Consider the following 20,777-nt stretch of genomic DNA (forward strand, 5'->3'; position numbering starts at 1 on the left):
GAGGTGGGCAGTCATTTTGCATCAGTTTTTTTCTTCATCTAGATTCAGAGAAGTTGAGAGAAAGAAGAAATAAGTCCCCCAAAATCAGAGCCACCTAGGAGACTTCAATTATCCTAAAAGCTAGCAGCTAGTTATGTGAGTATTCAAACCACTGCTATGAGTTGTGAAAGATCTGTTTAGCAAGTTTTGAGACAAGTGTCTTAAAGTATTCTTTTAATTCCATTTAGTACATGTACTTTTTAATATTTTTCCTCTTATTTTCTTTCCTTGGTGGGTTGCGAGCTCAGAGAAGAAGGCAGCGTTGGGATGGGGGTGTTGGCTGCTGATTTAAGTGCTCAGCCCGCCTTTGGTTGTGTTCTTCCGACACCAACAGGGAGAAACTGGATCTGGTGCTGGTTATGATGGAGGAGAGATTTTCCTCCTAACACACCATCCAGGAGGAAACTGAAACTCACCGTCTTTACAGAATGATCATTTTCAAATAATTCTATAGAAAGACATTTAGAATGATTTTATTAGAGATGAAGACACACTTAGGGGCCTAAAGGCATGAAACACCAAAAGCCTTGTTTCAGGACAGAAGGGGAAGCAAGCCAAAGGGGTTTCAAAGGGGCAAAAGAAACTCATGAAAGTGATCCACATGTGGTCTTTACAAAGTTACTCTCACTCTCGCTGGGCCTCAGTTTCTTCATGTGTGAATGGAGATGATGATGTCTATCTTACACTGGTGTTATGAAGAAAGCATTAAGATATGAAATGCCTAACACATAATAGCTTATCAATACATATAATTATCATCCTTCCTAAACATGCTCATCTTAAACATTTAAAAAATAATACTCCTTGTGCCTATGTCCTCCAACCATACTTCCTCGTTTTCCTTTCCTTCATAGTCAAACTGCTTGTTCTCCTTTTCCTCACTTCAGACACACTCACACTCACAAATATGCGTATATGATGTTCTCCCCGCAAATGGTTCTGCTCTCCCTAATGTCACCAACCACCTCTTTGTTACTATCCAACCACCCTTTTTAGTTCTTATCTCAATTGTTCTCTCTATAGCTTTTGGCAAAGCAGATCTTTCCAGTCAAACTGTTTTTTTTTTTTAAATTTTATTGTTGCCCTGGCTAGTGTGGCTCAGCAGACTGAGTGATGGCCTGGGAAGCAAGGGGTTGCCAGTTTGACTCCCAGTCAGGGCACATGCCTGGGTTGTGGGCCATGTCTGCAGTCAGGGGCACGTGAAAGGCAACCACACATTAATGTTTCTCTCCCTCTCTGTCTCTCCCTGCCCCTCTAAAAATAAATAAGACCTTTAAAAAATTTATTCTTGAACATTTGTTTTTTCTACTGGTACTTTGTTTTAAAAGATTTTATTTTTTAGGGAGAGGGGAAAGGAAGGAGGAAGAGAGGGAGAGAAACATTGATGTGAGAGAGAAACATTGATTGGTTGCCTCTTGTAGGTGCCCCAACCAGGGATGGAGTGTGCAGCCCAGGCATGTGCCCAGATCAGGAATCAAACCAGTGACCAGCCTTTCGCTTTGTGATATGATGCCCAACCAACTGAGCCACAGCAGTCAGGGCCTGACCTTGAAAGTCTTTTCTGGGTTTCTGTGGTGTACTCACTATCAGTTAGGAGGCTTTTAGCAGCAGTTAAAAGAAACCTCAATCCAAACTGGTTTAGACAATAATAAAGTTATTTCACGATATTAAAGCTCAGAGGGCTGGCTCGCAGAGCAGTTGAGTCCGTGGCAGAACACCACTAGCAACCTGAGTTCTTTTTGCTCCCTTACTCTCCACAGCATCAGCTTCGTCCTAAGATCAGTTCCTCTCATGACCATAAAACGGCTGCCAGCTGTAAATACGGCAGCATGCTTCCTGGCTCTTAACCAGGGGAATGGTGGAACCCCTCCTCCCTGTCATGAAATAAAGTCCTTAATTTGGTTGGGCCAACGTCAGTTACATGTCCACTTTTGGAACAGTAACAGTCACCAGAGAAACGCTATGCACTGGTTGGCTGAGAGTGTCTTTCCTGAGTCCCGTGGCTCTGTGTGTGTGGAGTGAATATCTGGACGAAATCAGGGCTCTCTCAGCACAGAAGCAGCGGGGATGGATGCTGAGCACCAACCAATGGTGTCCACGAAGTTCGCTTTCCCCGATTTTCCCTGGCTGTTCTTCTTAGGCTCCTTTGTGAATTTTTCTTCTTGGACCATCACTTAAATGTTATCATGTAAGATAATTCTATTTTCAGTCCTCTTATATTCAGACTACAGTCTCTGTGAGCCACCAGTGCCTATCTTTGATTACTATCTCTAATCAAAGAGATATCTGTTATGCATTACCTCATTCAGCCTACACTGATGACTCCTAATTAAGGTATATACCTCTAGCCAAAGTATCTGTCCTAAGCTCCACACTAGGAATTCCAAAACAACTTCTATCCAATACTTCATGTGGTAGGCAGAATAATGCTCCCCTACCCTAATTATGTTCTAATTAAGACATTAGGATTATGTCCTAATCCCCAGATCCCATCAACATGTTAGGTTACAGGCAAAGGGCAGTTAAGGTTACAGATGGAATTAAGGTTGCTAGTCAGTGTATTTTCCACATGGGCCCAAAGAAACTGCAGGTGTCTTTAAAGAGGAAGAGGGAGGTGGAGTGTTGAGAGCATCGGTGAACTAATATTGCAGCCTTGTCATCTATTTTGTGTGGCTGGGCAGCCTACAGGGCTTTGAACTGACACTAGTCTCTCCCTCAAGTGCATGGCCTGGATAAGAGTCACAAGTACGTTTCTGATACGACTTTCCGAAGCCCCGGGTGATACAGTCTCTCCTGCTCCCAACAATTTCCCTTGTGCACTGCCTTGGATAATACCCTCATTGGGCTTACCGAAACTCTGATCATTGTGGTTTGAATCGACCAATCTGACCTTAGTCTGGGAACCCCAAAAGCATCCCACTTGAAGACCCCAATAAAGACATATACCCCAGGTCCTGCTACTCACTCTCTGCCTGCCCCTTGATCTCCCCAGTCGCATGTCAAGTGTAATAATCTTTCCCATTTCACTTTCCCTTTGGATCTTTGTTGAACCCTGGCTCAACACCCCAGGGTTCTACTTACTAAGTATAATTTAACAAAAATCACAAGATAGGGGAGAAAAGATGGCAGAGACTGCAGTGTGAGAATGTCTCTGTCTGACATAGATGGTTTTGAAGATGGAGGGATGTGGCCATGAGCCAAGGAATGCAGGCAGGCTCTTGAAGCAAGAAGAGGCAAGGAAACTGATTCTCTTCGAGAGCCTCCAGAAAGAAGGCAGCCTTGCTGACCCCTTGATTTTGGCTTGAGGGGGACCCATTTTTAATTTCTGACCTCCAGAATTGGAAGATAATAAATTTGTGCTATTTTAAGCCACTAAGTGTGTTGTAATTTGCCACAACAGTCATAGCAAACTAATATACTTCCCATACTTATGTAAGTTAACTGCCAACATCTCCAGCAAATCTTTCTGTTTTCCTTATTTTGGGGGGACAGCACCACCATATAACCAGTTATCCAACTGGGGGTCACCCTTGCTCTCTACCTCTCCCTCGTGTTTAATTCACGAATTCCTGCCAGTTCTACCTCTGGGATAACTCCATCCCATTGCATCTCTTTGCGACTGACTCCTTCTAGGCTACAATTGTGAACTGCTAGGATTACTATGTGCCAGTGGAGTTTTGTATTCTGTCTGTTCTCTACATTTTCAGATGTATGTGTATGGATACATACATATACATAAATATTTGTAATTGAGGTCCATAGGAAGAACTACATTTCACATCAAGATCTAGGACACACACATACACACACTCTCAAACCAAAAAGTTTCACAAAACCCTAATTCATTCCCTTTTGTAATGTGTGCTATTTCCTATTGTGCACAATTTAATTTTTTAAAAACCCAGCTACTTGTGACTCACTATAGTGATTTCATAACTAATGGATCATGACCTGTAGCTTGAGAAAACATTTTTCCACCTGGCTACTAGAATTTTCTTTCTAAAATACAATCATTATTTTCTTTAAAACCCATCAATGGCCTCCCACTTATATGATCCTCAAATTATCCTGCTGTTTTATCACTGTAGCTGCATCTGTGTCTACTCTAACTGGTTCATTTTCATTTTGCAATCCAATCTTACCTGTGTACTCTCTGGACTCAGAATGTGTCTAGTGTTAGGACACTGCTCACATCATCTTGTGGCTAATTCCTGCTTGTTCCACCTTCTCAGCTGAGACTTCATTTCCTTCTGAATACTTTCCCTGGGTGCCTGGCCTGGGTCAGGTGCCACCCCGTCTGCCATGTGCTCGCCTGGCACATTGCACATCCTCAATGACAATGTTTATCACCCTGTATTTCAACCACAACAATGCTATTTAAGAGCACTATTTAAATGCTATTTATGGGCTGGGGTGGGGTGGGGGAGGTGGGGGGAAAAGGGCAGAAAACTGTACTTGAACTGCAATAAAATTAACTTTAAAAAATAAATGCTATTTATGGGTTTTGTTCTCCATGGTATACCTTTAGGCCTTCAGTAAATATTTATTGAATAAATAAAACTATTTTAGTGGGTTCCCATCTTAAGTCCATCAAGTGGACATTCTCACACATTCCCATGTTGTTGGATATTTGGTTCTTTCATACAGGGTAACATGTTATAAAATTTCCAACAAGGCACAGGTCTGGAACATTAACAGTTTCTGGAGTTCAGCTGTGTGTGAAGCAGCCTGGGATGCGGGGTTCAAGATTCACGAGCTCTCTCACACTGAGACATAACCTAGCATCTCTTAGTCTTAACTTCTTCCCTGGAGTTCTAATACCCCAGTTAACATTTACCCTTGGCTATCCCCCAGCACCCCAAATTTGATTTGTGTAACTTACAGGGGTAATAATAGCATGCTCTTAGAACAATTGTGAGAAGCCAGCAGGTTAAATAATGAAATAATACTTTGTAGATTTTTTTTAGCTATTATTACTACATACAGACACACATGCCTGTTAGGTTATGCCAACACCCTAAGTTACATTGATCAAAGACAGTAAGTAGGATGAATAATGGGAAGAGAGGGGTATGATTATCCTGTATGAATAAACCTTATAAACTCTTAGATTTAGCTATAACACAGCCTGTGATATTTTGACTTTTTATTCAGACTTTCTTCCTCAGAACTTTCCTGTTCCTTTAAAGGAAAACTAAAATCTCATTAGTGTAACTGATTTAGTCTGCAATATTAGTTGCTGGGTATTTTGTGAACTTCTTTGTGGGGGAGGGGGAGCTCCATAATCAGGTAAGCATCACCAGATTGATACATGGTGGTTTTGCTATGGTGGGAAGGAATAACGAGCCCCCCACAAATAGAATGACCATCCGTGAGGTCTATGTCAGCCGGCCCTCTGATGCTATCTGACTACTTAATGTAACTAGAGGATTACACACACCTGCCTTCATCTCTTTCAGTCACTCCTACAAAATGGTGCAGAATTTCTTCCTCTAAATGTTAGCAGGGTACAAGATTCCCAAAGACTAAACTATGCTGCAAACATTTTAGATATAACATAATGGTGTGCTAATATAAAAATAAAAATTCAAAATACCTACATACAAATCAGATTGGCACCTTGAAAAACAAACTACTTGGGGATATTTTTCTTACTTTTACCTCAGTTACCTTACAACCTATTTTGAAGATGGCAGAAATTCATCAAGGAATACAGAATCAGCAAAATAATGCAGATTGAGACATCAAAGGTGTAATGAAGTCGTGTAAATGTTTCATGAAAGAAGGTAGACAGTTTGTTAATTTCACTCCATTCATTCACTTGGTATATACATCCCATTATTTGCCAGGCACTTGTGCAGCTGCTGGGGAAATGGTGAAAAAGACAAAGTCCTGCTTTGGGAGGTTACACTTTCTGACAAGAAGGGAGAAGATAGAAAGTACAACTAGTTAGCCCTGCTGGTGTGGCTCACTGGTTGAGCGCAGGCCTGTGAACTAAAGGGTCACTGGTTCAACTTCCAGTCAGGGCACATGCTTGGGTTGCGGGCCAGGTCCCCAGCAGGGGGCACATGAAAGGCAACCAAACACTGATGTTTCTCTCCCTCTCTTTCTCCTCTCCACCACCAAAAAAAAAAATCTTAAAAAAAAAAAGTACAAGTAGTTCAGTAAGAACGTTAGGGAGTGATATATGCTATGAAGAACATACTGATAAAAAGCACCTGGAAGGACTAAGAGGATGGATCTGGAGCTACCATGTCCATGTACAAACCCAGGATCTACCACTCAACAGGCATATGATGTGATATTTATTTTCAGAGAGAGGGGAAAGGAGGGAGAAAGAAAGGAAGAGAAACATTGATATGTGATCAATTGCAAGCCCCCAACCAGGGACTTGACCCTCAGCCTAGGCATGTGTACTGACTAGGGATTGAACTGGTGACCTTTTGGTTTGCAGGAAGACACCCAACCCATTGAGTTGGCTACGGGTTTTCAAATACTGTTTTCCTCTCTGAGAAACTCACGTTGAGCTAAGACCTAAATATTAGGAAGGCGTTCAAACTAATATGGATAAATTAAAACAACTCTAGACCAAATGAAGAAGAATTAGACTGAAATGCAGCTCTGTTCTTTATATTTCCAAGTTACACAGTAATAGAAATATGTGAAGATGAGACCACAGTAGCATCTTTCATCACCCGTCTTCACATTCGTCCGAGCTTCCTTCACTTAGCTCCTCACTGCTTTCTCCTTCACTCTCACCGCTACTGTCTTCTTCACTATCTTTATCATCTTCCTCAAGATTTGGAGATTTCTCTGCCACAGAAAGAAAGAAAATTGCTTAATACATTTCTTAATATTTCCACTCTTTGAAAAGTTGTAATTCTCCTTGCTTTTCCCTCTACTGAGAAATACATATTTTTGGAACATGAGAACTGAGCTGAATTTTGTTAACTGTATATAGGGTCAAATTAGCAGCACAAATAAAAACATCTTACTGGCACAAAGATGTTTGAGATTTAAAGTAAACTTAAAACTAGGTCTATGAAAATATTTTTATTATTGTGAATGTAATTCTTAAAGAGAATAAGTAAATTCTTAATAGAATAGGATAATTTAGAGGGTACTGGCTTTCCCTGGAATTGTGGGATAGTCCCTTAACACAGGGGGCAATTAGCATGTTCTGTTCCCTCTGAAGACTATGGTACTAGATGCCTACATCCAGGGAGCCTGCTTTGTCTGGGAGTTCCACCCCACAGAGGTCAGGAAGTCATCCTGACCACCCACGAAGGCCAAGCTGGTTTCATTAAACCATCCAAGATAACCATTTAGACTTCTCTTAACCATTTCCTGAGGATGTACTTGGCCAATCTCCTGGGATAATGGGTTTTTAAATAGTGACTGCTCATAGTTCTATGAGAAAGAAGGAATTTCAATTTTTAAATTTACCCATCAGCAACATTTCTTCAATAAGTGACAAAAACTCCTTGGCCTCAGGGTTTTCTGGTTCATAAATTAGGACTGAAAATGGACAACAGAAGGTGTGTTATTAACAAAGTGTTTCAGCAAACAGGCTCCTCAGAATGAGGATGAAACTGCCAATCAGAGTAAGTGAAAATGCACAAAGCAATAAACATCAACAATTATACCATGGGTATATTTAAGTGCAAAGAGAAAGTGCTCTACTTACCTTAGGTGATTTGTAAGAGAAATCTCATTCTATTTTCTACCTCCTGCCCAAAGAGTCACTACGAGGCTTCCCTCATAGGCCTGAAACCAAGGTGTTTCGTAACTAATTCTGCAAACAAGGCACACATACTGCAAAATATGGACACTTCACTACTAGGAATGTGTGCCTAGAGTCTGTTAATCCCTTATTCCTCTCAGCCTCCCAAAGTCTGCACAACATCCTTTACTAAAGGCCTCGTCGGAACACCCTGAACACAAAGGAACAGAGTTGGTTTTTTTGTTTTGTTTCATTTTTTTTGTTTTTGTTTTTAGTGCAAGGTCTTCCAGGGTAGAGATGTCATTTCTAAAAACCCATCTTTCAAATAGGAAAACTGATGTTTCTTCTTTTTCTTCATCCTTACAACTTTTACCCTAGTTTGCATCCCAGTCATTGCCTCCCCTGTTCATCAGACCCATTGTTTTCAGCACTGTTTATTCCTTTTTGTTGATCCTTTATGTGAACGTGTATGCGAATGTGTCATCTCTCCTTCGGACTATACCAATAGATTTTTTAAGGCTTACTCGTATGTTACCAATGTTCTAGAGAGCAGGACGATTTACGCCTTTTGTTTGTGAGTTTTCTGGACTATTTTATTTTTCAGATCTCTCTCTACCGTCTTCCTGCCTACCTTGAGGAGTATTCATAATTCTGCATCATCTATTAAGTTGTGGCTCCTGTGCAATATCTTGATGGCACCAAGGGGGCACTGAAACATCAAGTGTGCTATCGGCCTGGCTAATAGTAAAGAGAGAACTGTGGATGGTTCAGCCAAGCCCCCGGCCCCAGATAACCACCCCATATGGCATTCGTCCTGACACACCAAATCAGTGTCTTTATTTCCTAACCCACTACTGTAATAAGCTACCAGCAATCTGTGTTAGCATGGCTGTGTACCTGCTCAGAGCTGCTTCTGAGGATCCTATAGGTATTTATACATCTTTCAATGTTTCTAATAAAAGTAACTTTTTATACATTTTAACTTGGACTAAATCTTTCTCTGAGGCTAAGCCTCTTTCTAGAGTGGGGGTTCTCCAACCCACTCCTTGAGAGACTAGTTTCTTAAGATGTGAACACATACTTGGAAAACTAGGTTAAATAAAGTTAACCAGGGAATGTTTACAGTAAGAGGCAGTTGAAGAATTTTATAGAAAATATAAACATGCTCATAACTACTATGAATCTTAGGAGAATGTGGTTTCCCCAATTTATTATTCCCATGGGATCCTTTTTGGTAGGACATTTATTAAAAAGTGTTATTAATTTCCTAGTAACACACTTTAGAAAATTTCTCATTGCAATTAGGATTATTCCATGGGATTAGAGTATGACATCAGCTACTCTCATGGTTCAACAAAAACCGCTGGCAGTTGTTAATTTTCAGAGTGAGAGAAAGGTGTCTGCATTGAAGCTTAGCTCAGCAGTATCCATTCCAGGTGATGCATCAAACATTCTTCTTACTCTTGGACAGGTTAGCAGAGTTTGGAAAAAAGTATGAGAAACTTCTAGTACATGCAGATGGTATTCTGGGGGCTGTTTCCTAACCTGGGCAAATATGCAGAGCCCAGTGTGGGCCTTGAAGAAAGACTGTCAGATGTGAATCCAGGTTCTGCCACTGTCTAGCAGTGTTACCTTTAAAAAGTATTTAAAATTTTGCATTTCAGTTCTTTTACCTGTAATAATACCATTGGCCACCTTGGGCTACTTTAATGAATCAATGAGATAATGCAGATCAAGTATTCATAAGATAAAGTGCATGATAAGTGTTGAATAAAATGTTGATTATTAGTTTTCCTGGAACGGTCTGGGCCTAGAAAAGGCTTGTTTCCTTCCTAAGAATTCAATGGATACTTTCTCCTGGCTGAAGCTGGGGCAGGGAGCCAGGGTTCTGCTGCTCGTGGGGACCTAAGTCCCCCAGGCTGCAGGCTATTCTAGGGCAGAGCGAATGTTGGTCTTGCTCACCGTTTACATCCCTGGGGTGCCCAGAACAGAGCTGTAACCCTCAAAACACTAATAAGTGAAATAAATGAATATAGATAACTGAATAGAAAGCAGTCCTTTTTTTGCCTAGATAAAATTATATCTAGGCTAGTGGGACAGAATGATTTTACTCAAAAAGAGAAAAAAAGTTATAGGAACTATGTTTTCTGAAGATACATCTGTATTTGTGTTAGACTTATAATGATGAGAGCCATTTTGGCTTTCAGGCCATTTTTCTTAAACGTTTACAGGTATTACAGTAGATGAAATAGGTGCTCCAGGCTGACAGAATCCAGGGCTGCCTGTGAGCAGAAATGTGGTACCTGAGAAGACTGAGTTGCGGATTCCTTCTTACAGATGAAAAGACCAAGAAATAGGGAGATTGGCACAAAATCTCACAGTCATTCATGAGATGAACTAAGATAAGCACTTGGGACTCTAGACTTTCAGCTCCGTTTAAAAACCACGTTTCCAGGCTGCTGCCAGTGCCTGGTAGGAAATGGCAGGAGCAGAGATGCCAGTTCTGCATGAGACAGCAGAAAAATGGGTGTGGAAATATTAGGGGACCACATAAAAACTGAGCGTGGAAGACAGATAAGATTCAAGCCTTCGCCAACAGGTAAAATTTCTTGCAGGGAACCCAATACAAATTTTTAAAAGGCAGGACAGAGACAAGAACCCATGGGTATGTGGGACGCCAGATGGGAAGCTCTTCAGCCAAACAAGATGTAAATGATTGTGCTGTAATCAGACAAGAAGAAAACGCACTAGGACCCCAAGGCTTTGTTCAAGAAAATAAATCTGTAAAGCATTTCTGAAGGGATAAGCTGCATTATTTCATATAAATTATTTCACACAATAAATACATTTACTAATAAAATAAATATATTAGTCAACCATAGGAGCCATTTCAAACCTGATTGGTCCATAACAGTGTCTCTTTTCCAAGTCTTTGCCTATTTGACCAGAAATAGAAGCTTATTAATAAAATGAGAAAGTGGAAATATAGTAGTAAATCACAGGCTTTCAAGCCAGACCTGGGATCTCATCCAAACTTTACCACTCAGCAGCTGTGTGACTTTGTGTGAACTAGTTCTCTTTGCTAGCCTCAGTTTCCTCATCTGTAAAGAAGGTTTAATAATATCAGCCTCACAGAATTATCTGAAGAATTAAACAATGTAATATGAATGCTTCCCTAGTGGGTGCTCAATCCATACATGCATAAATATATAAATACATAATGTATGTTAACATACACAAATATATAAATATCTATAGAGAGAAAGGGGGGATGTCTAGAAAAGAGCTAGGAGCAGGAAAAAAGAGACAAAAGACTATCTACACTGTAAGAATGTATATATATATTTTGGGGTCCACACCACGTGAAAAATTTCGTTTGTCCGTTACTGTGAACACAGAGAGGGGCTGTGGCAGCCCTCGGCCAAGGTTCCTTTGGCACCACAGCACACTAGGACTTCCTTCCCCCCGAGGCAGAGTCTGCCTTCAGCTCTCCCATCTTCCTTGAGCTTGCTTGGCAGTGCTAAACCTGGGTCTCCCTACCTTCATATCAATAGCTACTCCCTGCCCCAAACCCCCACCTCTGGGGCCTCTTTCCCCATGTTTCCCATGAGCCTCTTCTTTCTCTTGGGAGCAGTATTCTTTCCCAATTTGCTTCCTGGGTCATGGGGCCTATCTTAGGGCCCTGTGTAACTCCTTTTCCGAAAGCCTAGTCCTTAGTTTTAGAGGCCCACATTTGACACAGAAAGAGTGTGCAGTCGTACTAGATGAGCCAGTAAAGGTGAAAACCAAACCAAATCATGTCTATGTCAATCCCAAAGGGTTTCGAGTATGTGGGCTCTAATTTCTGCTTTCTTTGTAACTCCCAGAACACTGTCTGGTACAGATATGGTGGTCAACATGTACTTGTTGGAAGGAAGGAACGATGGGAGTGAGTGCCTTTTTAAAGGGGTATGACCCCATTAAGATAGATCATTCTGACTTTTCATCCCCATTTACCTGGCACTTAATGTGTATTCACTGGCTGCAGTCGGGTCAATAAGCATTTTATTAAGCACCTGCTGTTTATGCAGCACACTGCCGGGCTAACAGCCAAAACTGACCGAGAGACGGGATTATCAGTGCACATATCTTGTAAGCCTCAGCCAGAGGCCTTCTAAAACTGACTGATGAATACTGAAACATGATATATAAATTTTCCCATAATTAGACTCCACAGGAAACTCAGAGAACTGGGAGCTAGAGCTACAGTCACTCCTGCCTTAGCCCCACAGAGAAGAGAGGTGCCATGGGAGGAAGGGGCTTGGGTTCCAGGCCGTGCCACCCACTCCGAGTGGGGCTGATGAGGCAGCTTAACCTCTCCTGCTTCAGTTTCATTATTTGTAAAAATAGAGGATTGGACATGATTCTTTCTAAGGATTCCTTCTGATCAGAAATTCTATGTATGAGCCACCAAAAATAGTTTTGATCAAAATATTTTATTCAATGGCTTGTCCAAAGTGCGAAATATGGCTTATTATTTTGGATATAAAATAGGTAGTGTTAAAGCATTCAAGAAACCCATTTTAAAAATTGGCCAATGAGCCCTGGCTGGGTGGCTCAGCTGGTTGGAGCATCATTCCGTACACCAAATGGTTTTAGGTTTGAACTGTGGCCAGGACACATACGTAGGTTGCAGCATCGATCCCTGGTTGGGGCATGTAGGAGAGGCAACCAACTGATGTTTCTCTCTCCTCCTTCTCTCTCTAAAAATCAATACACATTTCCTTGGGTGAGAATAAAAAAAAATCTCCAATGAGTCCAGAAGTACTGTATCCATAGTAGGGACTCTGTGAGGCAAATGAGAGTAGATGCTCACAATTCCTATACTACATATTCACTTCATGGACTTTTACCATGAGACTGAAGTCTAACACCAGTTGATACTTTGAGTCCTATTATCAATAAAGTTTATTGGAGAGTTGCCATTTCATTTTGAAAATTACTATGACAAATGTATTAGAGAAAAAGGTGGGTAAAATCGTTGAAAACATTGTGGACTTAAACAAGGAGCAGGAATCTTTCAAAGTTGTTTAATGGACTTTCTAAAACTGGAAAATACAATCTTTGAAATTAAGAATTCACTGGATATCAATAAAAAAACTCACCGGATAGTTTTAACAGCAGATGGGACACAGCAGAAAATAATATAAGTCAACTGAAGTACAGACAAATAGAAAATATCCCAACTGAAGCAGAGAAATAAAAAAAAAAGGAAAAACAAAACCCAATACTGACTATCAGATATACATGGGACACCATGAAAAAATGTCTAGTTTATGTGTAACCGAAGATCCAGGAAGAAAAGAGAGAAAGAGAATGGGGCATAAATGACATTTGAAAAGGTAATGGCCAAGAATTGTTTTAAGCTGTTGAAAACAACAACCCACAGAATTAGGAAACCCTGCAAACCTCTCAAATCTCCCTTTGTGTAAAGAAAAAAAAACTGCAACTATGTTGAACATCAGGTCAAACCACTATAAATCAAAGATAGAAAGAAAAAAAGGAGAAGTATATTCTTCTACTCAAATGCATACAACAGTTTCCCACTTAGAAAAACTGAAGACCCTTAAACTGTGGAAAGGTGCAATGCAATCTGCACAACCCCCAACCCAAACCTCCGTGACCTCACCTCCCATCACACTTCCCACTGCTTATTCTGCTCCAATCACACTGTCCTTGTTCACCAGACACTCTCATCTCAGCACATTTCCTCTTAGACCTTCCTGGAATTCACTTCTTCCAGATACCCACTGACTAGTTCTTCAACCTCAGGTCTTTGCTCAAGTCTTTTCATGAGGCCTTCTGAGACCATCTTATCTGAAGTGCTTTGCCTCCTCCAGGTTCTTCCTATTCCTTCTTCCCTACTTTATTTTCCTAGATAACACCTATCTCTCTATATATGAGTTTATCATCTGTAGGTGGGATCATTATCTGTCTTGTTGGCTGCTGTATTTCCAGTGTCTAGAACAGTGCCCAACACATGTATGCACTCAAATACTTTGGAACAATTGCATGTTAAGTAAGGGTTGTTGCACTACCTGACACTTCTTTGAAACTAAAGGCACAGATCCTTATCATAAAGGTAAGGATTCTGACTTACTTTCATGGTAAGTAGTGGTAATTAACTAGTTTCTTTCACTTGATCTCACTCAAAGTTAGTCTAGAAGTCTAAATTTGTTCTTATACCAATCAGTCTAATTTACTGTCAAGAGATCACTATTAGAGAAATTCACTTGGCTTATGAACACCAAACTATCTTATATACTATGGAATGTATTTAGAAACAAAGAGAAGATTGGAAAACAAAGTATTTTGTACTTACTCATCTGACATAATTTTTTAGCCAAATGGTAGTCTTGGCACATTTCTGCTCTTAGGAACTGGAAAACATTAAATTTTTCCGATAAGCAGTTGCAGAGAATTTAAGTGTCAATTATAAACTTTCAAGAAAATACTCCACTAATGATTAATTTCCTTTTAACATTACATGTTTTTCCAGGAATGAGTCTATCAATCTCAATTAAAAATATTTAAGGACTTTTCATGGCAAGGCAACATGTAAGTATGATAATTCTACTTCGCTGCCACCACATGATACATATACTACGGAACAATCTGAGAATACATAGGTTGATTCAACTGGCAGAGATGGTGGATATTAGCCACTTTAATATCCTTTTGATTCAGATTCAGCTTCCATTTGTGAGCTTTGTCCATAATTACATGATAATTCTTAGTTAAAAATGTAGATTTACAATTACATATGTATAGTCACTATTTTCCAGTATTGCTCTCATACATCCTGCTTTTACTATTCCTTTATATTTTTATTACAAATACACGTCTTTGTACATAGAAAATTTAAAAGCTAAATAAATACCTTCTGTCCTGAATTTAAAGGACTCTGTATCTCTACTACCCAGAGATGTTTATTATTACATCTTCATGTACATTGTTTCCATAAATGACCACATATTTCAAAAACTAGGACTGTTCAGTAACATTTTTAAAAATAAAAATCATGTTCATGTTCATATATCATAGTTTTCTCCCATGGAATTAACTATTCTTATATGTTTTTATTTATCTAGCTGCAATTTACCAAACTAATATTTTATTATTATTTAAATTATGATTCCATTGCAAAAATTAGCCTACACTGAGATGATTGTTTTTGCTTGTGTGTGACATATTCTGAAACATATGTTGATACACTAGTTCCACTACATCTGTTCTCCAAGAGACATGAGCATGAGTCATACACAACAAAAAAAACAAACAAACACTTCTCACACATTTCGATATTTGATAAATACTCAGGGGCCATTTTAAAAAGCAGTTCCCTACCAGTTTTCTAAACTTTTCACAGGGGTATTAGATTTAGTTTTCTAATGTAAACAAAACTCTTCTAGAGATTTTTCTATAAATAATTTCATCACAATTCCCATTTACTCACATATTAATAATTCTCTTGTATTAAAAAAATCTATTCTTGGCCCTGGCTGGCGTAGCTCAGTGGACTGAGCGTGGGCTGCAAACCAAAGTGTCACAGGTTTGATTCCCAGTCAGGGTACATGCCTGGGTTGCAGGCCATGACCCCCAGCAACTGCACATTGATGTTTCTCTCTCTCTTTCTCCCTCCCTTCCCTAAGAAATAAATAAATAAAATCTTAAAAAAAATCTATTCTTGTCTAAGATGAATTCTTATTTGTAGATTTCTTCTATTTAATTATATCTATGATCTACATTTTTCAAATATCTAGCTCTTAAATTGATTTATTAATTTGATTTTACTTGAATTATTAATTTGTTCCTTTAATTCTTTGTACTTTCCTTATGCTTATGTTGCTTTTCTGGTTTTTGGCACTAATATTTAGTTCATTAACTGTCATTCTTTCTTGAATCATCATCATCATCAAAGCATTTGAAATTAAGCACTTTTTAAATGTTTTCATATTTAGTGTTATGGTTATCGCTACTTTCTAAGTAGGTTATAGGTTTAGATTTTTACTTTTAATTCATGAATTACCTAAAAGACTATCTTTTAGTCTTAAGTAATTTTGTTAATTCAATTATCTTTGTATCTTTAAACTCTTTATAGAAAACTTAAATATACACACAAGTAGAGAAAATTGTGAAAGAAATACATGCTCCTGATTCTCACCTTTAAAAATTAACATTTTACCAATCTGGTTTTATCAATATCACCACAAATTCCCCCCCGCCCCCTGCCTAGATTATTTAAGCAGTTTTATATATGTCACCTCATGTTAAATTAAAAACCCAATCACATTATTGCTATCACACCTAACAAAATTAACAAGAATTTCTTAACATCAACTAGTATCTAGCTTTTTAAATGAAGTATTATATTAATAATACTAATCTCAGAAAATGAAATGGTACATAGAATCCATTTCAAAGGCTCCTACACATTGACTTATTTATTTGCATTGATTTTATGTTGTTAACATAAAATATATTTACTCTCAATAGTTGAAAAGCCAGTGAAATTAAGCAATTTGTGCAATGGATATTTGACTAAAGACTTTCATGAGAATTATTTAAGACTTCAAAATTAAGTTGAAGGCAAGTCTTTTAAAAATTGATCTTTTATTAAGTTACTTGTGACATCCAAAATAAATGCTCAAAAACTAAACTCAAAACATGAGTTTTGACAGGATCCTGACTGGAAAATAACCCAGTTATAAGTCATTTTAAAGACAATTGGGAAGTCTCAATTTTAATATAATATACTTTATTACAGAACTGTTGTTAATTTTCTTAGATGTGATAAGGGTATGATGTTACTTTGAAGAATGAACTTATTCTTAGGAGACCCATTCTCACATTTTAGGGGTGAAGTTTTATGATGTCTGCATCTTACTTTCAAACATTCCTTCTATTTCCATTTTGCTGAGAGTTTTTATCATAAATGGGTGCTGGATTTTATCAAATTTTCTACATCTACTGTTATGATCATGTGGTTTTTATCCTTCATTTTGTCATGAATCTCATTTGATCATGGTATATGATCTCTTTGATGGATTGCTGTATTCAATTTAAATATTTTTAAAATATTTAATTAATTAGGTTTTTTAGAGAGAAGGGAAGGAAGAAAGAGGAGAGAAACATCAATGTGTGATTGCCTTTCAGGGACCCCTAATGGGCACCTGGACCACAACCCAGGCTTGTGCCCTGACTGGGAATTGAACTGGCATCCTTTGGTTCAGAGGCTGGCACTCCACTGAGCAACACCAGCCAGGGCCAATTTTAATATTTGTTGAGGATTTTAGTGTCAATGTTCATCAGGCATATTGGCCTGTACTTTCTTTTTTCGGTAGTGTCTTCATTTATTTTTGGAATTAGGATAATTGTGTCCTTGTAAAATGAGCTTGAGAGCTTCCCCTTCTCTTGAATTTTTTGAAATAGTTTGAGGTGTTAGGTCTTCTCAGAATGTTTGGAAAAATTCACCTGTGAAGCCAACCGGTCCAGGGCTTTTGTTTGTTGGGTTTTCTGATTACTGCTTCAATTTTGGTAGGTATAATCTGTCTATTCAGATTCTCTGATACTTCCTGATTTAGTTTTGGAAAACTGTATAGAATTTCTAGAATTTTACTCATTCTGTCCAGGTTGTCCAATTTGTTGGCATATAGTTGTTCATAATATTTTCCTACAATCTTTGTATTTTTTTGATGTCAGTTATTATTTCTCCTTTCATTTCTGATTTTATTTGGGTTCTCTTTTTTTTTTTCTTGATAAGACTGGTTAAAGGCTTGCCAGTCTTGTTTTTAAAGAACCAGCTCTTTAAAAAATAGATTTTATTCATTTATTTTCAGAGAAAGGGGAAAGGAGGGAGAAAGAGACAGAAACATCAATGTGTGGCTGCCTCTCATGAACCCCCTACTGGGGACCTGGCCTGCAACTCAGACATATATGGCCTTTACTGGGAATCAAACCAGCGACCCTTTGGTTTATAGGCCAGTGCTCAATCCACTGAGCCACACCAGCCAGGGCAGACCCATCTCTTGGATTCATTGATCTCCTGTATTGTTTAAGACTGTATGTCATTTATTTCTGCTCCAATCTTTATTATTTCCTTCTTTCTGCTCACTTTAGGGTTTATTGTTCTTTTTCAAGATTGCTTAAGTGTAAAGTTAGATTTTTTGTTGTCTTTTTGCTTTAAATAGATTTTTTGATTATTAGATAACCATTGTCCAACTCTTTTTCCCATTTGACACCCTCCACTCAGTACCACACATTCCCTTTGGCTTCCCTCTCCCTGCTTAGTTCATGTCCATGGGTAATGCATATTTTTTTTTAATATTTTATTTATTTGTAGAGAGAAGGGAAGGAGAAAGAGAGAGAGAGAAACATCAATGTGTGGTTGCCTCTTGTGTGCTCCATACTGGGCACCTGGCCCAAAACCCAGGCATGTGCCTCGACTGGGAATAGAACCCACAACCCTTTGGTTTGCAGGCCAGCACTCAATCCACTGAGCCACACCAGCCAAGGCTGCGTATGAATTCTTTAGCTACTCCATTTCCCGTACTGTTCTTAACATCATTGTATATTCTGTACCTACCAATTGGTTCTTCTTACTCCCTGCATCTTTCCCTCCATCTTCCTCTTCCCCTTCCCCACTGATAATCCTCCAAATGATTTCCATATTTGTTTGTTTCATTTTTGCTTGTTTGCTTAGTTTTTTTAGATTCAATTGTTGATAGTTGTGAATTTATTGTCATTTTAATGTTCATAGTTTTGATCTTTTTCTTAAATAAGTCCCTTTAACATTTCATATAAAAATGGCTCGGTGATGATGAACTCCTTTAGGTTTTCCTTGTCTGGGAAGCACTTTGTCATTAATTCTAAATGATAGCTTTGGTGGATAGAGTAATCTGGGTTGTAGGTCTTTGCTTTTCATTGGTTTGAATACTTCTTGTCAGTCCCTTCTTGCCTGCAAAATTTTTGTTGAGAAATCAGCTGATGGTCTTATGGGAACTCCTTTGCCAGTAACTCTGCTTTTCTCTTGCTGCTGTTAAGATTCTTTATTCTTAACCTTCAACATTTTAATTAGGATGTGCCTTGGTGTGGTCCTCTTTGTGTCCATCTTGTTTGGGACTCTCTGTGCCTCCTGGACTTGTGTCTATTTCCTTCACCAAATTAGTGAAGTTTTCTTTCATTATTTTTGTTTCAAATAAGCTTTAAATCTCTTGCTCTTTTCCTTCTTCTTCTGGCACCCCTATGGTTTGAATGTTGGTATGTTTGAAGTTGTCCCACAGGCTCCTTAGCCTATCCTTGTTTCTTTTTTGGGAGGTGGGGGGGATTCTTTCCTCTTCTTGTTTTGATTGAATTTTTTATCCTCCTTATGTTCCATATCATTGATTTGATTTCTCAGCTTCATCCACTCCACTGTTGATTCCCTGTACTTTTTATCACTTAGTGTAACCTTCATATCTCCCTGGGTCTTTTTTAAGCTGTTGAAGTACCCAGTGAGTTCCTTGAGCATCCTAATAACCAATGTTTCTTTACTCTGCATCTGATACATTGCTTATCTTCATGTTGTTTAGTTCTTTTTCTGGAGTTCTGTTCTGTTCTTTAATTTGAGCGATGTTCCTTTACCTCTTCATTTTGGCAGCCTCCCTGTGTTTTTCTTTATGTATTAGACAGAGCTGCTTTGATTCCATCTTAGGAATGTGGCCTGTAGAAAAGAGCACCCATAGCTTGGATGGGGTGGAGCCTTAAGTAATCTTAGTTGGGCAACCATGTGAACCAGGGTGATGGGAGTCTCAGATATGGTGTCATGCTCTGTGGTTCTGTGTGGCGAAAGGCTCAGAAAAGGGACAATAGCTGCTGCCTAGCCTCCAGAGATTTGTCCTGAAGGAAGCTGTCCCTTGGCACTCTCCCTGATGCCGGATACCTGTCTTCCCATATGCCACTGGTGCCCTTCTAGCTGCTGTCCTGTCACTGGAGTGCAGAGGGAGTCTGTATAATTTCTATTATGCTTGTGGGCCCTATAAGTGATGCCTGAGAATCCCACAGATTCTTCTGACCTCCTCCACCCCCAGCCAAAAGTTATGGGGACTAAGCTTCCTGGTACTAGAACCCTGGCCTGGGTGGTCTGGTGTCAGGGGCATCCCTTGGTCCTGAGGTATCCCTCCTAATTTTTATCTACCACAGGTGAGTGTGGGACTGCCCATTCCAGGGTTCCACCTCTCCACCCCTCCTACCCATACTGAAGACTGTGACTTCTTTAAGTCCTTGGTTGTCTACCTTCCATACAGCTTGATTTTCTGATGATTCTGGGTGATAGTTGTCTTGTATTTAGTTGTAACTTTTTTGTGGTTGTGTGAAGAGACGAGCTGTGTTTACTTATGCCTCCATCTTGACTAGATAAAGTTAGATTGTTTTTGAGCCTTTTCTTGTTTGTTTGGATAGGCTTGTAATGCTATGAATTTCCCTCTTAGGCTTGGTGTCCATGTCCCAGATTTTGGATTGTTGTGTCTCATTCTCAATTGTTTCAAGGTATCTTTTGATTTCTTCCTTTATCTGGTTGTTGACCCATTCATGGGCTAAAAACATGTTATTTAGCTTCTGTCCTTGTGTATTTTTCAGTGTTCTTGTGATTGATTTCTAGTTTCTTAGCATTGTGGTCAGAGAAGATGCTTGATATGATTTCAATCTTGTTAAATTTATTGAGACTTGTCCTGTGTCCTAACATGTGGTCTATCTTAGAAAACATCCTATGTGCATTGGGGTGAAATGCTCTGAAGTTATCAATTAAATCCATCTAATCTAGTATGTTAAGGCACACCATCTCCTTGTTGATTTTGTCTGGAAGATCTATCTATTGAAGCAATTTGGTGTTAAAATCCCCTACTATGACTGTATTTCTCTTGATCACTCCTCTTAGGTCCATTAAGATTTGCTTTACATATTTAGGTGCTCCTGTGTTGGGTGCATAAATGTTTAGTAG

At 39.0% G+C, this 20,777-nt stretch overlaps 1 protein-coding gene across 1 annotated transcript in view; it reads right to left on the reverse strand.

The window, feature by feature from the left end:
- Positions 1-6,642: 6,642 nt before the first annotated feature.
- The window catches only part of ERICH2 (glutamate rich 2), a 38,361-nt gene continuing 24,226 nt past the window's right edge, over positions 6,643-20,777 (reverse strand). Inside the window, exons 8-10 of the mRNA XM_045834796.1 lie at positions 14,124-14,181; positions 7,486-7,557; positions 6,643-6,852 (exon numbers count right to left, since the gene is read on the reverse strand). Of these exons, the coding sequence (XP_045690752.1) occupies positions 6,731-6,852; positions 7,486-7,557; positions 14,124-14,181 (252 nt within the window). The 3' untranslated portion in view covers positions 6,643-6,730. The remainder of the gene's footprint in view (positions 6,853-7,485; positions 7,558-14,123; positions 14,182-20,777) is intronic.

This window comes from Phyllostomus hastatus, unplaced genomic scaffold, assembly GCF_019186645.2.
Source record: "Phyllostomus hastatus isolate PE091 unplaced genomic scaffold, TTU_PhHast_1.1 phas_contig_1, whole genome shotgun sequence".
NCBI lineage: Eukaryota > Metazoa > Chordata > Mammalia > Chiroptera > Phyllostomidae > Phyllostomus > Phyllostomus hastatus.